Consider the following 25,250-nt stretch of genomic DNA (forward strand, 5'->3'; position numbering starts at 1 on the left):
CCAATCAAAATGTACCTATTGATTTTCAAGGGGAATAATCACATTGCTACCATTCTCACACTGTTAGTGGCAGAGGCCTCAAACCTGATACAGTCAGTCATTGAGTGACTGGGGTCCAAATTCACTAAAGGGGTGGAGCCACAAACAGCCAATCAGATTTGTTAGATTGATTTCAGCCATTCTGTTATTGGCAGGGTTCTCAAACGTGACACAGTTGGCCACCGGGTGACTGGGACTAATATTTAGAAAAGTGGGTGGAGCCTACAGCAGCCAATCAAAATTCACCTTTTGATTTTCAAGGGGAATATTTACATTGCTGCCATTCATGCACTCTTAATGGCAGAGGCCTAAAATCTGCTACAGTCAGTCACTGGGAGACTGGGGTTTAAATTCTGAAGGGAGCGGGCCAAAAACAGCCAAACAGATTTGTTTAATTTCAATGGTAAAATGCAACTTATTGATGCCAAGGACCCCAAAGCTCATAAACTTGGTCATTAAGTGACTGTATGTCAAGATTACAAAATAGTGTGCGGAGCCAAAAACAACTAACTATTTATATGGCAGGGTTCCCAAACTTTGCCCAGATGGTCACTGAGTGACTGAGATTAATATTCAGGGAAGTGGATGGAGCCTATAATAGCCAATCAAAATGCACCTGTTGATTTTCAAGTGGAATATTTAAATTGCTGCCATTTTTACACTGTTAATAGCAGATGCCTCAAACCTGCTACAGTTGGTCATTGGGTGGCTGGGGTTCAAATGCTGTAGAGGGGTGGAGCCACAAACAGCCTATCTGATTTGTTTAATTTCTATGGGAATATACAAATTATTGATGCCAAGTACCCCAAAGCTCACAAACTTGGTCATTGAGTGTTAGTGCATTAGGGTTAGAAAAAGTGGGTGGAGCCAACACCAGTCAAATACATACCCGGGCAACGCTGGGTCATCAGTGGGTGGAGACAAATACAAATTTCACTGGGAAAATGTAAACTGCAGCCATTCTTACACTGTTAATGGCTGGGTTTTTAAACTTTGCACAGTTGGTCACTGGGTGACTGGGATTAATATTCAGAAAAGTGGGTGGAGCCTACAAAAGTAGGCTCCACCTATTGCTTTTCAAGGGGAATATTTAATTGCTACCATTCTTGAACTGTTAATGGCACAGGCCTCAAACCTGGTACAGTTGGTCATTGGGTGACTGGGGTTCAAATTCAGAAAAGGGTGTGGATCCACAAACAGCCAATGAGATTTGTTTTATTTCAATGCAAATTATTGATACCAAAGACCGAAAAGCTCACAAACTTGGTCATTGAGTAATTGTGTGTTAGGGTTAGAAAAAGTATACAGAGCCAACGCCAGCCATATACATACCCGGGCAACGCCGGGCAATCAGCTAGTAAGAGATAACATTTCAGAATCCAATATACAGTAATAATTTGTTCAGAGAAGCATGCTAGGATAGGATCTTTTACCGGGCATCAAATATGATAGTAAAACATGAATTGGGTCAAGTAGATCAAGAGTCAGGTCATTTGGTTATAATTAAAAAGATAACGTTTTTGTTACAAAGACAACAGGTAAACTTTGGGGAAACAACTTACATTACCATCAACAATAATCATTTCATATAATCAACATGAGTCAGATATTTATGTTACTGTCTGTCACCTTTTGGTGCAGAAAAATAGGGTGAAGGCTCCTTGTAGGGAGCACATCAGCCCAAATTGCTTCAGTCAATGCTACTGAAGGAGTGTACCCATATTGAATATCACAGTCAGTGATGAGCGAAAATGCCAATATTCTTTTCACATTAATTTTCACAAAAATAATGTAAAATTCGATTTTCGAGCAAAAATTCCATCAAAAAGAAATTTTAGTTTTTCGTGGTAAAATATTTTTTTCGCGGAAAAATTGCCATGGTAAAAATATTGTTTTCCACATCTTTGCAAAAACACGAAAATTCAAGCACTTTTTTGCACAAAATTTTCTCTAATTGAAAATAGGATTTTCAATGTAAAAAAGACTGGCGAAAATTCGCAAGCAACACTGATCACAATATATATAATAATTTGCAACTGAGCTTAGATCATAACTCAACTATTTTGTATTATCTTTTGAATTTGAAAACTGATGGACAATATCTGGAACCCGCTATGAGTAGCCACAACTCTCCTTAGTCCTCTCTCTTTCCCCACTCCATGGCCTGAACCATATAGGAGAAAAGTGCTTTATACAGTGCTGCCCATAATTATTCATACACCTGGCAAATTTTGACTTAGGGCTCGTTCCCACTATCGCGAATCCGCATGCGTCCAACGCATGCGGATTCGCACATGTAATGTAAGTGGATGGGCCTGTTTCCACTCCTGCGTTGGTGTTGTGCGTTTTTTGGTGCGGAGAAAAAACGCACAAAAGAGCCAACGATTTCGCCTGCGAGTGGAATGCATGCGAATCGCATGCAATGTATTAAATAGGGAAAATGCATGCGTTTTCCCCATGCGTTTTTTGCCGCGAATTCGCATGCGAATTCGCATAGGTACCAATGTAAATTCACACAGGCAGTGACATGGTTAAAATCGCATATACCCTCACCTATGCGAATTCGCATGCGAATTCGCGGCAAAAAACGCATGGGGAATCGCATCCGCATGCGATTATTCAGCGGTGGAATCCAGGCGATTCCGCACCGCAACAGTGGAAACAAGCCCTTAAAGTTATTTTTATTCAACCAGCAAGTATGTTTTTGACGGGAAATGACATAGGTGTCTCCCAATAGATAATAAAATGTTCAAGAGGCATAATTGTGGGGAACAAACATTTCTCAGCTTTTATTTACATTTGAGAAAAAAAGTGTCCAGTCCAAAATTATTCATACCCTTCACAAACTGTCAGTCTGTTGGAAAATCCAAACATTTCATACCATTCAAAATAGTCCAAGCTGTTCTATGGCATCCTAATTACCCTGATTAATAGGGAACAGCTGTTTTAATCAACTCAACAAGTGAAAAACAGCAGAGCTCTGCAGTTGGTTTGTGGACAGTCATGGCTAAGACAAAGGAGCTCAGTGAGGGCCTGCAGCTGTGAATTGCGGCTGCTTACAAGTCAGGAAAGGGCTACAAGACCATTTCTAAATGTTTTCAAGTTCCAGTGGCTACAGTGCAAAGTATTATTAAAAAATACAAGATGGTCCGCACTATAGAAAATCTCAGAGGATGTGTTTAGAAACCAAAATTGACACCTGTGCTGGCCAGGAGGATAGTGAGAGTTGAAAAAGAATCCAAGGATCACCACCAAGGCCATTCTGGTGAATCTGGGCTCTGCTGGTGACAATGTCTCAAGGCAGACAATCCAACAGACACTGCACACTGCTGGGTTCCATGTATGCAGACCAAGAAGGATGCCACTTCTCCAGATAAGGCACACAAAAGCTCACTTGGCCTATGAAAATGCTCATCTGGACAAAGAAGACGACTTCTGGTCTTCTGTGTTATGGTCAGATGAAACAAAAATTGAATTGTTTGGTTACAATGAGGTTTCCTTCATGTGACGTAGAAAAAGAAGAAGCCTTCAACTCAAAGAACACCATCCCCACTGTTAAACATGGTGGTGGGAACCTAATGCTTTGCGGGTGTTTTTCAGCCAATGGGCCAGGAAACCTAATCACAGTAATGTCACCATGCAAAAAGAGCAATACATGAAGATTCTCAATGACAACATCAATCAGTCTGCAGAGAAACTTGGCCTTGGGCACCAGTGGACATTTCAGCATGACAATGACCCAAAATACACCGCAAAACTGGTGAAGAAATGGTTAGCAGTCAACAACATTAATGTTTTGGAGTGGCCCAGACGGAGTCCTGGCTTGAATCCAATTGAGAATCTGTGGAGGGAGCTAAAGATCAGGGTGATGGCAAGAAGACCCTCCAACCTGAAAGATTGGGAGCTCATTGCTAAATATGAATGGGCAAAAATACCCGTGGAGACATGCAAAAAGCTGGTCTGCAATTATAGGAAGCGTTTGATTGCTGCAATAGCCAATAAAGGCTTTTCTATTGATTATTGAGAAAGGTATGATTCATTTAAAACTGGAAATTTTTTGCTCAAATGCAAATAAAAGCTGAGAAATCTTTTTTTTCCACAATAACGCCTCTTGTACGTCGTCTTATTATCTTTTGGGAGACACATATGTCATTTTCCATCAAAAAATTACTTGCTGGTTGAATAAAAGTAACTAAGTCAAAATTTGCCAAGAGTATGAATAGTTATGGGCAGCACTGTAGATGTGAGTTAATTTTACTTTGGAAACAGCCAACAAAAATGTAATCTAAAATGTAAAACAGAACTTACTCTATTTTCTTGTTTCCTTGTACTGCTTCATGCCGCTCACCACCAATAGTGGCACCACATTCTGGACATTTGCCTTTTACCCATGGCCTACCACACTGTCAAAAAACACAAAAGATATTCTTAACAGAAAAAAGAAAATGAGGTTTTTCTGAACATGCTGATTGTTATTATGATTGCTATTATTATTATACAGAGTGGGAAAACTGAAGAAATGACCATGTGAAAACTAGAAGGGAACTGCAGGTGACTCTCATGCTCATCAAGTCTGCAAGATTGCCGTCTCTGATCCACATTAACACAACCATAGAACAAGTCACTGTTTCTAATAATATCCACCCAAAAACAAGATCAGCATCTTAACCACTTTAACCCCCCCAGTGCTAAATTTCTCCGTCCCTCTGCGCACCGCTTCACCCCCAGGGACGGAGAAAGGCGCACTTGTTTGTTTACTGGCTGGGAGTGGGCGGGGAACTCACGCGCACACTCCAGCCAGCCCGCACAGCAGGTGACTAATTGGACGTTAGGAACAAGCGTTCCTAAATCCAATTAGACTCGCCGATTGTGAATAGAATGAAGACTACTTCAAACAGAAGCAGTCTTTATTCATAACAATGAAAAATAAACAAACGTGCAGCACGCACACACACCCCGACTCTGCAGTCCAATGATTGGTTATGGGGACCCCAGTCCCCAATAACCAATCATATTACAGAAATAAAGCAATGGACGGAGCGATGAGAGGTAAAAATCGCACTGGTGTTTCAGGGGTAAAACCCCTCAGTTGTGAAGTGGTTAAAGTGGTCTGAAAGCCAGCATTTCTACTTTGCTCTAAAAGATTCCTCACAGCTTGAAAGCTACTATCCCAGATTTTTTTTTTCAGCAGAACATCACTGAAATGGTTAAACAAAAGCACTTTGTCCTGCTATTCAGCTTCAAATCCGCATCCAAACTGCAGATAACAGTATATTTGTTTACATTCCAATGTTGTTACAATGTGTGTGAACACAGTCTAACAAGTGAAAAGGAACGCTCTGTGATGCCATCTGTAATTCAAGCACACACTGTTCAGAACAACTCATTAGAAGATGTTAATATATAATAAAAAGCAGTTTGAATAAAATGCAATGCCAGCTTTCAGGGTATGATAAACCACACTTTGGAAACTTGTAATTTGTAGACAGACAATACTACTTATGCACAAAAGCAAATATGATAACTGTATGAGTAACAAAACATAGGAAAACATATTTTTATTGAATGTTATGTCTGAGTTTCAGATCACTTTAATTTAATAAAGTCAACACACTTAGCTGGAGACTGCCAGTCACCTCCACTAGTGCAGTGAAGGATGTAGTGTTGGGCGAACAGTGTTCGCCACTGTTCGGGTTCGGCAGAACATCACCCTGTTCGGGTGATGTTCGAGTTCGGCCGAACACCCTGTTCGGCCGAATACGGCCCCCCTATGGGGTCGCAGGCGTAAGGGGGGAGCATGCCCCGATCGCGGGGGGGGGGGGGGTCGGAAATTCCCCCACCCCCTCCGCTAGCGCTCCCCCCTCTGCCCGCTTCCCCATACAAAAGTTTGACGAAAGTAAAATAGTACCGGTGGTGGTGGCTGGCTGCTGCAGTGGCTGGCTGGCACTATGAAGTGACTGAGGAGGAGGAGTCGGAGTAGGACGCGTTGAGGGAGGCCGGGCAGCGGGCGGTTCAGCGGTAGTACCCTTGTGGTACTTCCGCCCTTTCTCTGACCTCATGTCCTCTGCGTGATGACGCATACGAGGGTACGCGTCACGCGTACCCGTATGCAGAGGACGTGAGGTCAGAGAAAGGGCGGAAGTACTACAAGGGTACTACCGCTGAACCGCCCGCTGCCCGGCCTCCCTTAACGCGTCCTACTCCGACTCCTCCTCCTCAGTCACTTCACAGTGCCAGCCAGCCACTGCAGCAGCCAGCCACCACCACCGGTACTATTTTACTTTCGTCAAACTTTTGTATGGGGAAGCGGGCAGAGGGGGGAGCGCTAGCGGAGGGGGTGGGGGGAATTTCCGACCCCCCCACGATCGGGGCATGCTCCCCCCTTATGCCTGCGACCCCATAGGGCCCCCAAAAGCGGGATGTTCGGGGAGTTCGGGGTTCGGCCCGAACATGCCGAACATCGCGGCCATGTTCGGCGAACGTTCCCGAACCCGAACATCCAGGTGTTCGCCCAACACTAGAAGGATGGGGAAAGCTCTGCCTATACCTCATTTGTGCTGAATGGTTGGGCTAAAAAATAAAGTCCAATAGTAAAATATGGCTCTTTATTCAAAAAAATCTTTAAAATATAATTTTTACTGGATGAATTTTTAAATATTTTTTGAATAAAGAGCTATATTTTACAATCGGTCATGCCTGCCTCCGTGGACTTTGTCGCTTGCATGCCACATGGTACTGTGACCTTAGGCAGTGGCACACCCAGGGCCGGGCCGAGGCAGAGGCGAGAGAGGCTCCAGCCTCAGGGCGCAGTGTAGGAGGGGGGCGCACAACTCACTCAGCTATCATTCCCCTATTGTGTTTGAAGCAGAGAGAATCAAGAAAAGGGGATACATGGCAGTGACTGCAAGCCAGATAACTAGAGATTAAGGTGTTTCGGGCCCTGGGGCGCCTCTTAGTCTAATAGCAATCAGAGTGTGACGGCTGGGGTGGTAGGGATGGAGGGGCGCACTTTGGTGTCTCAGCCTTGGGTGCTGAAGGACCTTGTCCCGGCTCTGGGCACACCACACAACCTTTGTTCATGGGCGCTCCCTCCCTCCACGTAGGCTAAAAAAGAATGAGTAAAACGTCTTATTTTCAGCCACCATGGCAGAAGGTATACCATAGTGGTAAAGGAACAGCCTTTGATACCGGTGTCTGGGAGATCAGTTCTGGGGCTTTCTAGTTTAGCTGCCTGATTACTTACATATTTCAATATCAAAATAAACACAACAGCACACTAGAAGAGCCCTGTGTGCAGAAACAATTTCAGAGGTAAAGAAAACAAAAACCAAACCTGCTGCCCGTGGGTGGTGAGGGGGGGGGGGGGGGGGGAGAGATAAAGGGCCAGTTAGAGCAAACCAAGAGGAGAGGGGACTACCATGTCGACAAGAATGATTACTGATGAAGAAAAACATGATGTAAATAAGCACTTCCAGGAGGTTTTGAAATAGAAAGCTCTGCTTGAAAACTTCACTAGTATCTGCATGTTAGCAGGGTAATAAGAATAACATTTTCACCATAGTGACCGTTTAAAGGGGAACTCTTAAAATTTAAAGCACATACAAATAAGAAGTATGTTTCTTCCTGAGTAAAATGAGCCATAAATTACTGCTCTCCTATGTTGCTGGTATTTACAATAAGTAGTGTGATCCCCCATGAGGAGATGGGCTAGTCCAAAACCTGTCGGTTCTCTCAGATTTCTACTACCTGTAGGTGACAGCAACGTAAGAGAAAAGTAATTTATGGCTCATTTTACTGTGGAATAAACGTACTTCTTAATTGTATATGTTTACATATATTTTGAATTTTAAGATTTTCGCAACAGAGGTCCTTTAAAGAGAACCTAAGATGGGTTCACAAAATATAAAAAAAACTAGGCTACCTGATCCGCGGAGCTGCACGGAACAGGTAGCCGCAGAAACCACCGCTCCCCGCTGCTTCAGTGGGCTGCAGTAACCCACTTTCACTTTGGTGACCTTTGGGTCACATAGCTGCACTGAGAGACTCTGTTGTCTCAACGCATGCAGGGAGGAGGGGGAGCAGCAGGAGGCGTGGCCAGGGGGAGAGAGCTGCCCAATGGCAGCTCAGGAAGACCTGTAGGAACGCCCCTGGTGGGCTTTTTAAATAGGGAATTCCTCTCCCTTCTATTTACCTCCGAGTTAGCGACAAATCTTGTCACTAAACTCGGGGGGTTATAGCATGGTGGTGGGGGGACAGAGATCGGCGGTGTGGGGACTCAGAGCCTTGTCATTAGGCAGAGGACATGCCTCTGTGTCCCATCTGCCCCCCCATCTCCCCACCTCGGGTTCTCTTTAAGAATTGCTCTATGTATGTACAGAATTATACATTCACAGATTTGGGATCATCTATTCAGTATTGTGTGATTTGTCAATAACAGAAGTCGGTACTTACATCTGCAATGGAATAGTAGTGACCATTGGGACACGCTGCAAAAAGAGAAATATTCATATTAAACCAGAACTGCATTTGTCTCAGTTTGTTTCACAATGTACAGCCGCTATTGCAGTTCACTTGAGGCCGGTTTCACACTGCTAACCGGTGGTATAAGAGCATCGGATCAGTGAATAATGGCGCACAGCCCCTATGCATAAAAAATGGTGCCGCATTAAAAAGATACACTTATCGTTATTTATCGTTAGTACTGCATAATAATGGCGCACAGGGAAAAAAGAAGAAAATGGCACACAGTAACGTTATTTATCAATAGTGCCGTTCATATGCCAAACACCAAACGTTATTGTGCACAGTAACGTTATTTATCAATAGCGTCCTACATAAGCCAAACTGCAGATGTTATTTAACTGCAAAACGGTGAATGGATTTAACCCTCCTGGCGGTCAATTAAAACTGCCAGGAGGCAGCGTAGCACTATTTTTTTTTTTTTTTAAATCATGTAGCTAGCCTAGCGCTAGCTACAGAACAGCCGCTGTGCAGCGGCATCCCCCCACCCTGTCCGGTGATCAAGCCCGTCCGGATGGGTGGGTTGACGTCATCGGCGTCGTGACGTCAAAGGGAGTCCCGATCCACCCCTCAGCGCTGCCTGGCACTGATTGGCACTAAAAATTACAAAAAATGAATGTCACCGTCCACATAAGTCCTTTTGCTCCACTCAAGAATCAGGAAATCGGGACGTCCCACGTGACCGGCAATGGATGCAGCTCGGAGGACGCGGGGGATCTAAGGCAGCGTGTGTGGAAGCGGCACCCGGGACTCGCTGACACATTTGTACAAAGCGCTTAAACCTCTGACGTCTGTGAGTGCATTCCCAGCATTTTAACTGTATATTAAATGGTTTTACGCTATATGAGGCTGTTTTAGTTGTAGTGGCTAACGGATCAACGAGAACTTGTGCACCCCCCCATATGCGATAGAATCCTACCTCCGGAGAGATTGGAGGCCAGTTAGGTGAGTGCAGGCACATAGGGGGAGTGTGTCCTAGCACGGAGAGAAGCACGGTGGAGGTGGATTGTGGCACTAGGAAAGTGGAGGGATTTGCCGTTTAAGCTGATCGCTCTATGATCCCTTCAATGTTCTTTTCTTTTACATGCATGTTATGATGGTTCGGATTGGAGGATTGTATACAGCTCCTGGAGTGTCTCATATCCCGATTTCCTGATTCTTGAGTGGAGCAAAATGACTTATGTGGACGGTGACATTCATTTTTTGTAATTTTCTGTACTCTCCTCGGGTTGTGAACTGTGAGCGCGGCCATTTGATTTTATTTGACAATTTTCACTTATACTGGTGGTTGTGGCCAGCGCACCATACTGTTGCATACTTTTCTATCAGCGCAAGTTTATGTGTATTTCACTGATTGGCACTGATTGGCACTGATTGGCCAGGCAGCGCATGGGGTCTGGGGGGGGGGGGGGGGGCAAATAACTATGCAACTATATGTCAGTAGCGGCAAATTTTGCTGTCAATAGTAAAGACCCTGTACATGCTATGGTCATCAAATTTGACAAATTTCCTTTTCTTTTACTCAACACCAACTTTATTGTTCAAAAAAAAAAAGTAACAACAACAACAATACCTTCAGGTGAGAGTAACAATAAAATGTTTATAATGAATTTCATGGCACAAAGGGGAGGGGGGGGGGGGGGGGGTAGAGCCCTACCCCTGCCAGCTAACAATCTAAAGGAATAGGGGGCAAACAAAAGGTGGGGTGTTATACAATAGACATACCTAGAAGCAGTGTGTTTATAAAGTATCTAGTAGGAGTGCAACTTGGCCTTAGGTCAAAGGAAGATGGCCTAAGAAAGTGCATATGCTTGCCGGAAAAAGTGAGTTTTGAGGGAGCGTTTAAACATATCAAAGGATGGAGAGTGACGGATGTGTTGTGGAAGGGCATTCCAGAGGAGGGGTGAAGCACATGCAAAATCTTGTACACGTGAATGCGAGGAAGTAATTCTAGAGGAGGACAAAATAAGGTAATGTGCAGATCTGAGATTGCGGTTGGGTTGGTATATGGAAACTAGTGAGGAGATGTACTCAGGAGAGAGATTGCAGAGAGCTTTGTAGGTTAGAGTTAAGCATTTGAACTGGATCCTCTGTCAAACTTTTCATTGGCTACCAATTAACCAGAGAGGGGCAGCAGAGGAAGAGCGAGAAGAAAGATGAATGAGATGAGCAAGTGAATTCAGTACAGATTGCAGTGGTGCCAGTCTGTTGGTAGCCCATAAAGTAGTGTTACAATAGTCCAGACGAGATATTATAAGAGCATGTATTAACATTTTAGTTGTGTCGTGAGTGAGAAAAGGACAGATACGAGATGTTTTTGAGTTGGAGATGACAGAAGCACAATCATCAGGGATAAGGGCCCATATGCAATTAACTTGTTCTCCTGAGTTATCTCCAAAGTGATATTTTCAAACTTGTCATTAAAATACCCTTTAAATCACCAGCAAGCAAGACAATACTTAAAACAGTTTTAGTAGTACTTTTTCACAAATTGTTGGTACTTTTTTAATTGCAAAGTGCTGAAAAATTATTCTAAATGGAACATGAAAAATGATCTCCTAGGTGAAAACTTAGGGGAAAAAGTGAATTGCATATGGGCCTAGGTGTTTAATCCTTGCTATATTTTAGATGTAAAACTGAGGATTTGATGACAGCTGATACCTGCTGTCTGAGAGTTAGCTTTCCATCCAGGATCACCCCAAGGTTTCACACAAAGTAGAAATCAGAACAGATAGATTCCAATTTCATCAAAATTCGGTGTCCTGCAGGCAAATACCAAATTTTGTGTTCCGCTTTTCATGCTCCGGAGGCCTTCTTTTCTTTGTCAATGGCACAGATTTTCCCGGTTTATAGCAAAGCCCCCGTACCAAATTTGACACATATGTTCGGGGGGACATTTAACCCCTTGTCACCCATGCAGGCTGGGATAGCTAGAATGCAGAGGTCAGGCCACATGGGGCTCCACACCCTGAACTATATCAGCCCAGATGGTATGGGGGGGAGGGGGGGCTTTGCAAGATAGGGAAAGGTTTTGGCACCCCTCTCTTCCAGAGCTCCCAATACCATGGGCTATTTGGGCCGATAAAGCTCAGGCTGTGGAGCCCCATGTAGTCTGGCTATCCCAACCTGCATGAGTGACAGGGGTTTAAAAAGGCTTGGAACAGAAAGTATACAATGTGTACACAAATTTGGAAGTCAGAATGCAGTACAGTGTACCACAGCAAAGTGTCATTTTACCCAGTTTAACCATTTAGTGACATTCAGGCGTATTAAAACCTCCTGCTGGAGCCTCTTAACGGCTCCAGGACGTTTTAATAAGTCACACACTGCTGCTGCTGCTGTGTGCTCTCCCATGCGCGCGCTCCCGTGCACGCTCCCGTGCATGTGCACATGCACTCCCATGGCTTTTACCCAGAAATGAGTGATTGGGAATGGGCATTCAGTATGCCCTGAGCCAACCAGTAGTTAGAATAAAGGCTGATCACATATACAAGCCAGTAACAGTGATCAGCCTTTAGAATGTTTGTAAATAAGTTATTTTCCCTCCTCCAGCTCATCTATCACCTCAGATAGCTGTCAATCAGCAATCAGAGGTGACAGGAGCTTGGAGAGAGACTCTGGTAGGCATTTTTCCCCCTATAAATAACATTTTAACCCCATATATGGCTAATTAACCCTTTAACCTCCCTCTCCTTAGCCAAATAGCTCTTCTCATTCTTTTTTTCCCCCACTTTTAGTACTTTTCCTCTCTCTACCCTCTCGACCTACTGTATATTTCTACCTTTACTCTTCTATTCTTTCTTTTCATTTTTCTGTTGAAAAAAAAAAAAACGCTTTCTATTTTCAGTGGGGATGATTCGTGGAGCGAGTGGCTCCCTGCGACTGACTGTGTCAGAATCTTACAATTCAGAGAGCGCAGGGCCGCCATCTCGCCGTATCAGGAGGGATGAGGAATCCACTGACCCATCAGGTGCCATAGCAGGGGGCAGTGGTGCTCAGCAGAGCTCGAATATTCGAGTAGCTCGAATATTCGAGCTCTTTTTCAGCTATTCGAGCTCGGTATTCGAGCTCCGAATAGCTGGAGCTATTCGAATGGGCTATTCGAGTGAACTCGAATAGCCCATTCACTATTCGCGCTATTCGAGCTAACAGCGCTATTCGAGCTCGAATACCGAGCTCGAATAGCGTCATAGCCCAGATTGATGTCCTTAGAGCCAATCAGAGGGCTCCCAGGCCCTCTGACGGCAGCCAATCACTGAGGGGGACCCTGGCCAGCCCCTACCCTATAAATAGCGGCCGCCATGTTCCGTTTCTCCGTCCTTGCCTGACTTTGCACAGAGAGAGATCTGCTCCTTTGTGCGTTGGCTTAGCAAGAGCTTTATTGTGGTCATTTACCTTGCGTTTTTGTTCACATACACCTCCTATATACACCTATATTGTTGTTAGTTAGATAGACATTGTATTTTAGTTAGTAGCTTTTGTGTTACATAGAGAGAGACAGCTGCTGCAGGCTTACAGCTTTAGGCCTCAGGGCCTGCCTGTGTGGGCAGCTGTTCTCTCCTGTCCTCTGTTTATTTCTTATCTATACCAGTATTTCTGCTGTCCTTTACTACTGATTGATTGTATTTTGTATTGTTGTTATATACTGTAACTGTACTAGGACACTCACTGTCACTGTTCATAGGCTTGGTCCTGCGTGTGCGTGCACTCACTGTCTGTGTACTGTACACACACTCTATTTCCTTCTGAATAGTTATATACTGTAACTGTACTAGGACACTCACTGTCACTGTTCATAGGCTACTAGCTCCTGCGTGTGCGTGCACTCACTGTCTGTGTACTGTACACACACTCTATTTCCTTCTGAATAGTTATATACTGTAACTGTGCTAGGACACTCACTGTCACTGTTCATAGGCTACTAGCTCCTGCGTGTGCGTGCACTCACTGTCTGTGTACTGTAGTGTACACACACTCTATTTCCTTCTGAATAGTTATATACTGTAACTGTACTAGGACACTGACTGTCACTGTTCATAGGCTACTAGCTCCTGCGTGTGCGTGCACTCACTGTCTGTGTACTGTACACACACTCTATTTCCTTCTGAATAGTTATATACTGTAACTGTACTAGGACACTCACTGTCACTATTCATAGGCTAGCTCCTGCGTGTGCGTGCACTCACTGTCTGTGTACTGTACACACACTCTATTTCCTTCTGAATAGTTATATACTGTAACTGTACTAGGACACTCACTGTCACTGTTCATAGGCTACTAGCTCCTGCGTGTGCGTGCACTCACTGTCTGTGTACTGTACACACACTCTATTTCCTTCTGAATAGTTATATACTGTAACTGTACTAGGACACTCACTGTCACTGTTCATAGGCTAGCTCCTGCATGTGCGTGCACTCACTGTCTGTGTACTGTACAGTGTACACACACTCTATTTCCTTCTGAATAGTTATATACTGTAACTGTACTAGGACACTCACTGTCACTGTTCATAGGCTACTAGCTCCTGCGTGTGCGTGCACTCACTGTCTGTGTACTGTACAGTACACACACTCTATTTCCTTCTGAATAGTTATATACTGTAACTGTACTAGGACACTCACTGACTGTCACTGTTCATAGGCTAGCTCCTGCGTGTGCGTGCACTCACTGTCTGTGTACTGTACACACACTCTATTTCCTTCTGAATAGTTATATACTGTAACTGTACTAGGACACTCACTGTCACTGTTCATAGGCTACTAGCTCCTGCGTGTGCGTGCACTCACTGTCTGTGTACTGTACACACACTCTATTTCCTTCTGAATAGTTATATACTGTAACTGTACTAGGACACTCACTGTCACTGTTCATAGGCTACTAGCTCCTGCGGGTGCGTGCACTCACTGTCTGTGTACTGTACACACACTCTATTTCCTTCTGAATAGTTATATACTGTAACTGTACTAGGACACTCACTGTCACTGTTCATAGGCTACTAGCTCCTGCGTGTGCGTGCACTCACTGTCTGTGTACTGTACACACACTCTATTTCCTTCTGAATAGTTATATACTGTAACTGTACTAGGACACTCACTGTCACTGTTCATAGGCTACTAGCTCCTGCGTGTGCGTGCACTCACTGTCTGTGTACTGTACACACACTCTATTTCCTTCTGAATAGTTATATACTGTAACTGTACTAGGACACTCACTGTCACTGTTCATAGGCTAGCTCCTGCGTGTGCGTGCACTCACTGTCTGTGTACTGTACACACACTCTATTTCCTTCTGATTACTGATTGATTATTGTAATTTCTAGTTGTACTTACTGTTACTACTTACTGTACTAGTAGGGACACTCAGTCACTGTTCATAGGCTAGCTCCTGCGTGTGCGTGCACTCACTCACTGTCTGTGTACACACACTCTATTTCCTTGTGATTATTACTACTGATTATTGTAACTTCTAGTTGTACTTCCTGACTCTGTTACTACTTACTTACTGTACTAGACACTCACTCAGTCACTGTTCATAGGCTAGCTCCTGCGCGTGTTTGCGCGTGCGTGCACTCACTGTCTGTAGTGTACACACACTCTATTTCCTTGTGATTACTACTGATTATTGTAACTGCTAGTTGTACTTCCTGACTGTTACTACTTACTTACTGTAGTAGGGACACTCACTCAGTCACTGTTCATAGGCTAGCTCCTGCGCGTGTTTGCGCGCGCGTGCGTGCACTCACTGTCTGTAGTGTACACACACTCTATTTCCTTGTTATTATTACTACTGATTATTGTAACTGCTAGTTGTACTTCCTGACTGTTACTACTTACTTACTGTAGTAGGGACACTCACTCAGTCACTGTTCATAGGCTAGCTCCTGTGCGTGTTTGCGCGTGCGTGCACTCACTGTCTGTAGTGTACACACACTCTATTTCCTTGTGATTATTACTACTGATTATTGTAACTGCTAGTTGTACTTCCTGACTGTTACTACTTACTTACTGTAGTAGGGACACTCACTCAGTCACTGTTCATAGGCTAGCTCCTGCGCGTGTTTGCGCGTGCGTGCACTCACTGTCTGTAGTGTACACACACTCTATTTCCTTGTGATTATTACTACTGATTATTGTAACTGCTAGTTGTACTTCCTGACTGTTACTACTTACTTACTGTAGTAGGGACACTCACTCAGTCACTGTTCATAGGCTAGCTCCTGCGAGTGTTTGCACGTGCGTGCACTCACTGTCTGTAGTGTACACACACTCTATTTCCTTGTGATTATTACTACTGATTATTGTAACTTATAGTTGTACTTCCTGACTGTTACTACTTACTTACTGTACTAGACACTCGCTCAGTCACCTCGCCCACCAACCCACTCCATTAAAGTACCCCACTTTTCACCCGCCCTTTTAAAAAACTTTTGTGTTTACGCCCAAAACATCGAAGATGTCTGGAAGTGGCAGCCAGCGCGGTTTGGGCAAGGGGAAGGGCAGCAAGGGAATCAGGAGGAGAGGGAGCAGCATTGTGGCAAGCCGCGCCACCATGCACAGTTCCGCAGCAGCAGCGTCAGTGGCTAACATTCCTCCTATAGCCACTGGCCGTGGACGCCTTGGGCGCCGCCCAGCAGGAGCATCTGCAACTCACGCTGCAGAGACACAGCAGCAGCAGCGTGTAGCACCTGCTCCGATTTTCCTCCAGCCGGGTCGGAAACGTCCCATTGAGGAAAAGGATGCAGACACTGTGGTGCAACTGATGATGGAGGATGAGCAGCCCGCCATCAGCTCTGCATCCGAGGCCTCCACCCTCACCACCACCACCACCACCCCTGTTCGCAGCAGCCGCCCAGCAGGGCCTGGGGAGGAGACCAGTTCACCGTCACAAGTTGGCGACCTGTCACTCAGCAGTATTTTTACCCCAGGCACCATCAGGGTATTGTCTGCTGTTGTTGGCGATTTGGAGGAGGAGATGCTGATGGGCACTTTGGGGGATGAGGGATTGGACAGCAAGACTGTGGCGACAGTCAAGCAGCCCATCCATGCATCAGGAGAGGAGTTTGGGGGGTCATCATCCCAGCAGGACATGTTTCAGGAGGGGGAGGATGATGATGACACGGTGACAGACAGAGACTGGGTGCCACCAGCTCCAGGGGATGTCGTCATCAGCAGCTCTGAGGAGGAGGAGGAGGATGCGCTTGTGGGCCTTGCAAGGAGGCGCATCATTGCAAGCATTGGCAGCAGTAGGCAGGTCCCCCAGCCTGCTGGTGTCTCAGGCTCAGCAGCAGCAGCAGCAGCTTCTGCCATTACCACCACCAGCCGCACCCAAGCCCCCCCCCCCCAACCACCACAGGGACACAGGCAGCAGCGGCTCCAGGCCGTAGGGGGTTGTTTTTGTCACCAATCTGGCGCTTTTTCACCATGCCCACAGTGTACAGCAAGTACGCCACTTGCAACCACTGTCAGCGGAAGTTGAGCAGAGGTGCAGACCCCTTAAAGTTCAGCACCAGCTCGCTCAACCACCTTGCTGCGAAACATTTCCACCAGCATGAGGAGTTCCAGAGGCTGAAGGCATCTGGCGCTGGCAGTGGCACCACACCCATCACTGCACAGCCTTCAGCAGCAGCAGCAACAGCAGCCACCCGCCCTCCTGCTCCTCCAGCAGCACCAGCAGGAGTGCGGAAACGCACTGCTCCTCCCCCCTCTGCAACTCCTGCCGCCGACACTGAGGCCTGTTCTGGCAGCCAGTCCTCAGTGGCCTCCTCTGCTGTGTCTGCTGATTCCCGTGCCAGCAAAAGGCCACGCCAGAGCCTTTTGAGCGAGTCCTTCCAGGGGGTGGTTAGGGCTCTGCCTCCCAGCAGCCGTCGCGTGCGGCAGCTGAACGGCTTGCTGGCACGGGCCATGTGCTCCCAACTCCTGCCGTACACGCTCGTGCAGGAGGGGAGCGACATGCGTGCGCTGCTTGCTTGCGCAGCCCCAGACTGGCAGCTCCCCAGCAGACACTTCTTCGCCCGCAAGGCCATTCCTGCACTGCACCGCTTTGTGATGGCCAATGTGGAGCGAGGGCTGGAGCACGCGTTTGGTGAAAGGGTCCACGTCACCATGGACTCCTGGAGCAGCCGCTTCGGGACAGGCCGCTACCTGTCCTTCACTGTCCACTGGGTCAGCTTGGTGGAAGGGGGTGAGGATGGGAGAGCAGCAGCGGGCACAGCAGCAGCAGCAACACAGTGGGTGGTGCCACCCCGCAGGGTCGGGGGAACTGCAGCAGGTTCCTCCGATCCTCTGCCATCCTCCGGCACACCTGGCCAAACACCCCGCCTCAGCAGCAGCGTGAAGGCCCGCCACTGCCAAGCGCTGCTGCAGTTGGTCAGCCTTGGGAAGACCAAGCTGACGGCAACCCATGTGTTGGCCAAACTCCAGGAGCAGGAGAGGATTTGGCTGACCCCCAGAGGCCTCAGAGTCGGAGAGGTGGTGGCCGACAATGGGGCCAATCTGGTTGCCGAAATAGACAGGGGAAACCTGACCCACATCCCCTGTCTTGCCCACGTGCTGAACCTGGTGGTGCAGAAGTTCTTGCGCACCTACCAGGGGATGGGCGAACTGCTGGAAATGGCAAGGAACGTTGTGCGTCACTTCCGGCGCTCGGCTGCAGCCTGTGCGAGCCTGGAAGACGTGCAAAAGGAGCTGGAGCTGCCACGCCATCGGCTGATCCTTGACGTTCCGACTCGCTGGAACTCCACCCTGGCGATGTTGGAGCATCTGGTTGAACAGAAGCACGCTGTCAACCAGTACCTTGCCCTGGTCACTGTTTCCGCCGCTCAGAGAAGGGACAAGACCAGCAACATCCCGTCCATCGTCCCCGATGATGACTGGAGGCACATGCAGCAGGTGTGCTTAGTGCTGGCTCCCTTTCTGCAGGCCACTAACATGGTGAGCAGGGACCATGCTATGGTCTGCGAGTGGGTGCCCCTGGTTTGTCTGCTGAACAGGGCCCTCGATGCTTTGCTGAAACAGGGAGCGGCAGCCTTGGACCAGCAGGAGCGGCAAGCAGCTGCACAGTCCACCTCTGAGGGGGAGGAGGAGGAGGACTTGGTGGAGGTCCCTGACCTTGCTGCTGATGAGGGGGATCAGCACAGCGCAGCTGAGTTGGTGCAGGGGTGGAGAGAGGATGAGGCGGCAGAGGAGGAGGATGAGGAGGACAGCACTGCCGTCGATGTGCCAGCAGACGTGGCCTGCCTCTTCCCAATGGCAGCGCACATGCTGACGTGCCTGCGCAGGGACCCCAGGGTGATCCAGATGAAGCAGAGGGAGGACATCTGGATCAGCATAATGTTGGACCCGCGCCTCAAGGGGAAGTTGAGCCAGTTCCTGCCGCCTGCAGGAGGAGACCCAGCGCAACAAATAAGGAGCTTGCAGCAGGCCCTTGTTGAGCGCTTGGAGGAAGCCTTCCCCCAGCCTTCCACCCCCACTGTCCAGCCAGCACAGAGGCAGCAGCAGGTGCCTGCATCCAGCAGCAAGCGCCCCACAGACCTGCTGTCTCTCAGCCACGAGCTCTACAGGACTGTAGAGGCTCCGGCAGCAGTGACTAGAGAGGAGGTGCATGCAGCAGCATCCTCCTCCGGTCACAGCCAGCGCCTGACCCGCATGGTGGCTGACTACATGGGGTCCTACAGCGGGCTTGACAGCGATGCCCCTGTTGATCCCATGGAGTATTGGGTCAAGCGCCTGGAGATCTGGAGCGAGCTGGCGCAGTACGCCCTGGAAGTGCTGTCCTGCCCCCCTTCCAGCGTGCTGTCCGAGCGCTGCTTCAGTGCAGCTGGTGGCGTGGTCACCGAGAAACGCTCACGTCTGTCTCACAAGTCTGTGGACAGACTGACGTTTCTCAAGATGAACCAGGCGTGGGTGGAAGGCGAGTTCCTGGCCCCTGTTGTTGGCGAGAGGGGGACATGAACTGGCTGCCGGAACTTAGAACCATCGTTAATGTGCCTTACCACCCTTTACCACCTCCTGGCTCCTGCTCACTAAGCCAGCCTGGTTCACTTTGACTATTACGTCGCCTGCAGCCACACATTTTACAACTACAGTGGGCTGCTGTGTACTGCCCTTCTGCTGTCTGTCTGTGTTTCCCACTGTCAGGGTACACAGATTTACCTTCTGCTGCCACTCTGCCACCAGCTATTACGTCAAACAATAGCTATATCTGTGTAATTGGTTGTAAAACCAAAACTACAAAACCATTAAAAAAAAAAAGGTTTAATTTTTCAGAGGTGTCCGGGTTGAAAACTGTGTTGTCCCAGTTGTGTATTGGACACGATGTGGGCTGCACGACCGCTGTCTGGGACCTCCTGTTGTGTTTATTTACAGCCCTGGTATCACCCGCTAGGTACCAGGGCTATTATGTCACGCTGCCTGCCTGCTGCCACACTCACACTACTCCTCCATTCCTCCTGCTGCTGCTGCTGCTGCTGTCTGTCTGTGTTTCCCACTGCCAGGGTACACAGAATTACATTCTGCTGCCACTCTGCCACCAGCTATTACGTCAAACAATTGCTGCTCACATTACTCCTCCATTCCTCCTGCTGCTGCTGCTGTCGGTCTGTGTTTCCCACTGTCAGGGTACACAGATTTACCTTCTGCTGCCACTCTGCCACCAGCTATTACGTCAAAAAATAGCTATATCTGTGTAATTGGTTGTAAAACCAAAACTACAGAACCATTAAAAAAAAAAGGTTTAATTTTTCAGAGGTGCCCGGGTTGAAAACTGTGTTGTCCCAGTTGTGTATTGGACACGATGTGGGCTGCACGACCGCTGTCTGGGACCTCCTGCCTGCTGTGTTTATTTACAGCCCTGGTATCACCGCTAGGTACCAGGGCTATTATGTCACGCTGCCCGCCTCATTGACTGCCTGCTGCCACACACTCATCCTCCTCCTCCTGCTGCTGAATTTACCTCCTGCTGTCTGTGTGTTTCCACTGCCAGGGAGCACCTACAATGGCGCTTCCAACATGCGTGCGCCACCAGCTATTTGTTACGCTCAAAAATAGCTGCATTTCTTTAAAAAAAAATTTGGAAAGAGAAATAAGTGAAGAAGAAGAAGACGATATAGAAAAAGAAGGAGGAGAAGAAGAAGAAGGAGGAGAAGAAGAAGAAGATGAAGAAGAAGGAGAAGAAGAAGAAGATGAAGAAGAAGAAGAAGATGAAGAAGAAGAAGAAGATGAAGAAGATGAAGAAGATGAAGAAGATGAAGAAGAAGAAGATGAAGAAGATGAAGAAGAAGAAGAAGATGATGAAGAAGATGAAGAAGAAGAAGATGAAGAAGATGAAGAAGACGAAGAAGAAGAAGAAGAAGAAGAAGATGAAGAAGAAGAAGATGAAGAAGATGATGAAGAAGATGAAGAAGAAGACGATGAAGAAGAAGAAGATGAAGAAGAAGAAGAAGATGATGATGAAGAAGATGAAGAAGAAGAAGAAGAAGATGATGATGAAGAAGATGAAGAAGAAGAAGATGAAGAAGAAGAAGAAGAAGACAATATAGAAGAAGAAGAAGAAGATATAGAAGAAGATATAGAAGAAGAAGATATAGAAGAAGATATAGAAGAAGAAGAAGAAGATATAGAAGATAAAGAAGAAGAAGAAGTATATACAGTACTGAACAAAATTCTGGACACAACTTCTCTTTCCACCTTTTTTTTTTTATTAAAGGAACATCCCCACATAATCACTTGCTGTTGTTACTTGGAAAAAAAGATGTTTCTTGCATCATTCACCCTCAAAACAAGTGTTGAAAGCTATTTAAGGCCAATTCGAATAGTCAGCTCGAATAATGAGCTCGAATACCGACTCGAATAGTGAGCTCGAATTCCGAGGTCGAATCGAATAGTAAAAATTATTCGACTCGAATATTCGACTGACCTCGAACAATTTACTATTCGAATTCGACCAAACTCGAATTTTAAAAAGGGGTATTTGAGCACCACTGGCAGGGGGCTCGGTGGGCAGCATGGCTGAATTTAGCAGCACAGGCCACATGGGAGCCAGGCCAAGACGGGTTGTCCGGCCACCAGTTAGAGGAATTAATAAGTGGCACCTGGTCACCTGCCGACTTAGAAATGCCCAACGTCCCGCCTTTTACAGGGCAAGCGGGATCTCGGTGCCCACAGAGTTTTGGGCCCACAAACTTTTTTAGCCTTTCTGTGACTCAGGATTTGCTGCAGCATACTGTCATGCAATCAAATTTGTATGCACAGCATTTTTTAGCCCAGAGCCCCTCCTCTTGTATGACCAGAAGATGGTAGCCCTCCACTGTAGCAGAGATAAAAACTTTTCTGGCCCTAACACTACACATGGGCATACTCCAACAGAGATCCGCCTGTACTGGTCTAAGGACATTTTACGCAGTACACCCTTGTTTCCAGCTACAATGGGCAGGCAGCGCTTTGAGGATCTAGCAAAATGTCTGCACTTTAATGACAATACTCAAAGTGCACCCAGAGGTGACCCTGCCCACGACAAACTTTTTAAGTTGAGGCCCATCATTGAAATCCTCTTTACAAAATTTAGAGAAATATACACCCCAGAAAAAGAAATAGCAGTGGATGAATCCCTCCTACCCTTTCACGGCCGATTTGGGATCAAGCAGTACATCCCAAGTAAGGCTGCTAAATATGGGATAAAATTTTACAAGCTATGTGAATGTGACACTGGCTACACATACGCTTTCATGATATACGAGGGGAAAACATAGCTGTTTACAGCCAGCTGGGTGCCCAGAGTACATGTCTACCTGTGGGAAAATTGTGGTGGAATTATCTAATCCACTCCTCCACCAAGGCCATTATGTGTATGTGGATAACTACTACAGAAGGGTTCCACTCTTTGAATTCTTGTACACTGCCCAGACTGGCGCCTGTGGGACGGCAAGGGCAAATCGCAAAGGCCTCCGACCACAGGTGGTTAATAAAAAATTAAAACAAGGTGAATCCTGCAATCTCAGGTGTGGTGAGCTCCTCGCTGGCAACTTTAGGGTCAAGAGAGACATATTGATTCTCACATCAATCCACAACGAGGCAATGGTTCCTGTCACAACATGGGGGGAACGAAAAGCCATTGGCACTGGTTGAATACAACAAGAAGATGGGTGCGGTGGATCTTTCAGACCAAATGCTGGCCTCCTACTTACTAAAAAAACAAAAAACAAAAAAACGGAGGGCATGGTACAAAAAATTACCGTCTTTCCCCGAATATAAGACACTGTCTTATATTCTTTTTGGGGAGGAAATGTGTGCTAGGGCTTATTTTCAGGGGTGGGAGGGGCTAGACGCTGTGTGTATGGGGAGGTTCTTACCTCAACTCCCTTGTGGCTGCGTCCCCCTCCGTTCCGAGTAATTCCTCCGGTGGCGGCAGCGGCATAGTAATCAAACTGTGAAGGCACCCTTTGACCCTCACGCACGGGCTCTGTGCTGGCGCTCTCTTCCTGTCATCATGTGCGCCCGGCTGATGCGTCCCAGGCGCATATTGATTATTATTAAGAGGGAAGCGCCAGCGCAGAGCCCGAACTAGCGTACTGCGTGAGGGTCAAAGGGCGCCCTCACAGATTGATTACTATGCCGCCACCACTGGAGGAATGGAGGGGGATGCAGCCACAAGGGAGGTGCGGTAAGAGACCACACACCTCCCCATACACAAAGCGTCCCCCAAGCTAGGTCTTAAATTCGGAGTAGGTCTTATATTTCAAGCACGCTTGAAATATTAAGGTAGGGCTTACTTTCGGGGTAGGTCTTATATTTCAAGCATGCTTGAAATATAAGGTAGGCCTTACTTTCGGGGTAGGTCTTAGTTTAGGGTAAACACGGTATGTGGTTTTTAAAAAGACAGGCCACGATGACAGCTTCCTCCAGTTTCAGCGGAAAGTGATAAGGTTGATGGTAACTGAAAGTGGGCAAATAAGGGATGTCGTCACCCCAGTGCAGATAGATGACACCGTTCATTTTAACTATGCTGAGTTGTAGAATACATTTTGGTGTGTTTTAAAACTTGGAGTCATGTAACAAAAAAATAGGTAGGCACAAACTCAATCCATCATAAAGAAATTCATTTTCAAGCTATGGTCAAATTTCAGCAAAACCGCAGTAAGTCCAAATGTAACAAAATAATATCTGAGTAGGTCTGGGTCTCTAGTTTTTCAGAATGGTAACATTTGTGTCTTTTATTGAATGATCTTACACTCCAGGGGCTTTGAGAAGAAAGAATTACATTGCTACATTTGGTGCAAAAATTGGCCTTGAAAAATCCATTGGCGCTGCTCATGGTTAAGTTTGTTTTGTATGACCAAAAAACTATCTGATAATGTATATAGGGTATCATTTTAACCGTGACAAACATGAGAAGAGAATTTGGGATGTTTGAGAACTGAGGCCTAGGTCATATGCATTTGTTTTTTGTGCCAAAGTGAAAAATACTGTTAAAAAATACAATTTTTGGAGATTTGGTGCAATTTCAGCGAAGCTGCATGAGTCCAAATGTTATAAAATATATATATGTGAGTAGGTCTGGGCCTCTAGTTTTCAGAATAATGAGATTTATGTCCTGTTTGGAATGTTCTGAGACTCCAGGGGCTTTGCTAGGAAATAATGACTGCATTACTTTTTGTGCAAAAAAATGGCCATGAAAAATCCATTGGCGCTGCTCATGGTTAACAGTGTATTGCATGGCCAAAAAGCTATCTGATAATGTATATAGGGTATCATTTTAACCGTGACAAACAAGAGAAGAGAATTTGGGATGTTTGAGAACTGAGGCCTAGGTCATATGCATTTTTTTTGTGCCAAAGGGGAAAAAACTGTTAAAAATACAATTTTCAAAGTTAAGGTGCAATTTTAGCCAAGCCGCATAAGTCCAAATGTTACAAAATATGTATATCTGAGTAGGTCTGGGTCTCTAGTTTTCAGAATGATGACATTTATGACCTGTTTGGAATGTTCTGAGACTCCAGGGGCTTTGGTAGGAAATAATGACTATTACTTTTGGTGCAAAAAATGGCCTTGAAAAATCCATTGGTGCTGCTCATGGTTAACAGTGTATTGTGTGGCCAAAAAGATATCTAATAATGTACATAGGGTATCATTTTAAACATGACAAGTGAGAGAAGATAATTTGGGGTGTTTGAGAGCTAAGGCCTAGCTCGTGGAATTTTTGTTTTGCAGCAAAGTGAATCATAAGCAATAAAATTATTATTTTTATATACTCTGCATCAAAAAAAAAAAACAAAAAAAAAAAACACCAAAAGTGACAGAATTGAAAAGAGAACACAAATAGTTACCTTAGGGAATAAGCTTTTTAAATATGTATGCCATGAGGGTGTATTACAGCTATATTTGCTAATAAGGGCTTGGTAGTGTGCAATGAGAAAACAAAAAACACAACATCGAAAAAATACACCTTTATTTCCAAACACTATATTGTCACCATACTTTGTACTAGGGACAGAATTAAAATCTTGTGATAACCAGGACAAACAGGCAGATAAAATGTGTAGGTTTTATGTACAGTAGCAGTGTTTATATTAAAACTATAGGGAATGGAATTGGAGAAATAGTGTATTTTTTTCATTGTTTCCCTTGTTTTGCCCTTTAAAATGCATAGAAAACAAAGTAATTACTGAAAACAAATATCAACCCCAAAAAGCCCAATTG

At 46.0% G+C, this 25,250-nt stretch overlaps 1 protein-coding gene across 1 annotated transcript in view; it reads right to left on the reverse strand.

The window, feature by feature from the left end:
* LOC137504562 (E3 ubiquitin-protein ligase RNF213-like) overlaps window positions 1-25,250 on the reverse strand; it is a 526,907-nt gene that overhangs the window by 104,450 nt on the left and 397,207 nt on the right. Inside the window, exons 42-43 of the mRNA XM_068233144.1 lie at window positions 8,491-8,525; window positions 4,348-4,442 (exon numbers count right to left, since the gene is read on the reverse strand). Coding sequence (XP_068089245.1) covers window positions 4,348-4,442; window positions 8,491-8,525 — 130 coding nt within the window. The remainder of the gene's footprint in view (window positions 1-4,347; window positions 4,443-8,490; window positions 8,526-25,250) is intronic.

This window comes from Hyperolius riggenbachi, chromosome 4, assembly GCF_040937935.1.
Source record: "Hyperolius riggenbachi isolate aHypRig1 chromosome 4, aHypRig1.pri, whole genome shotgun sequence".
NCBI classification, from domain to species: Eukaryota; Metazoa; Chordata; class Amphibia; order Anura; family Hyperoliidae; genus Hyperolius; species Hyperolius riggenbachi.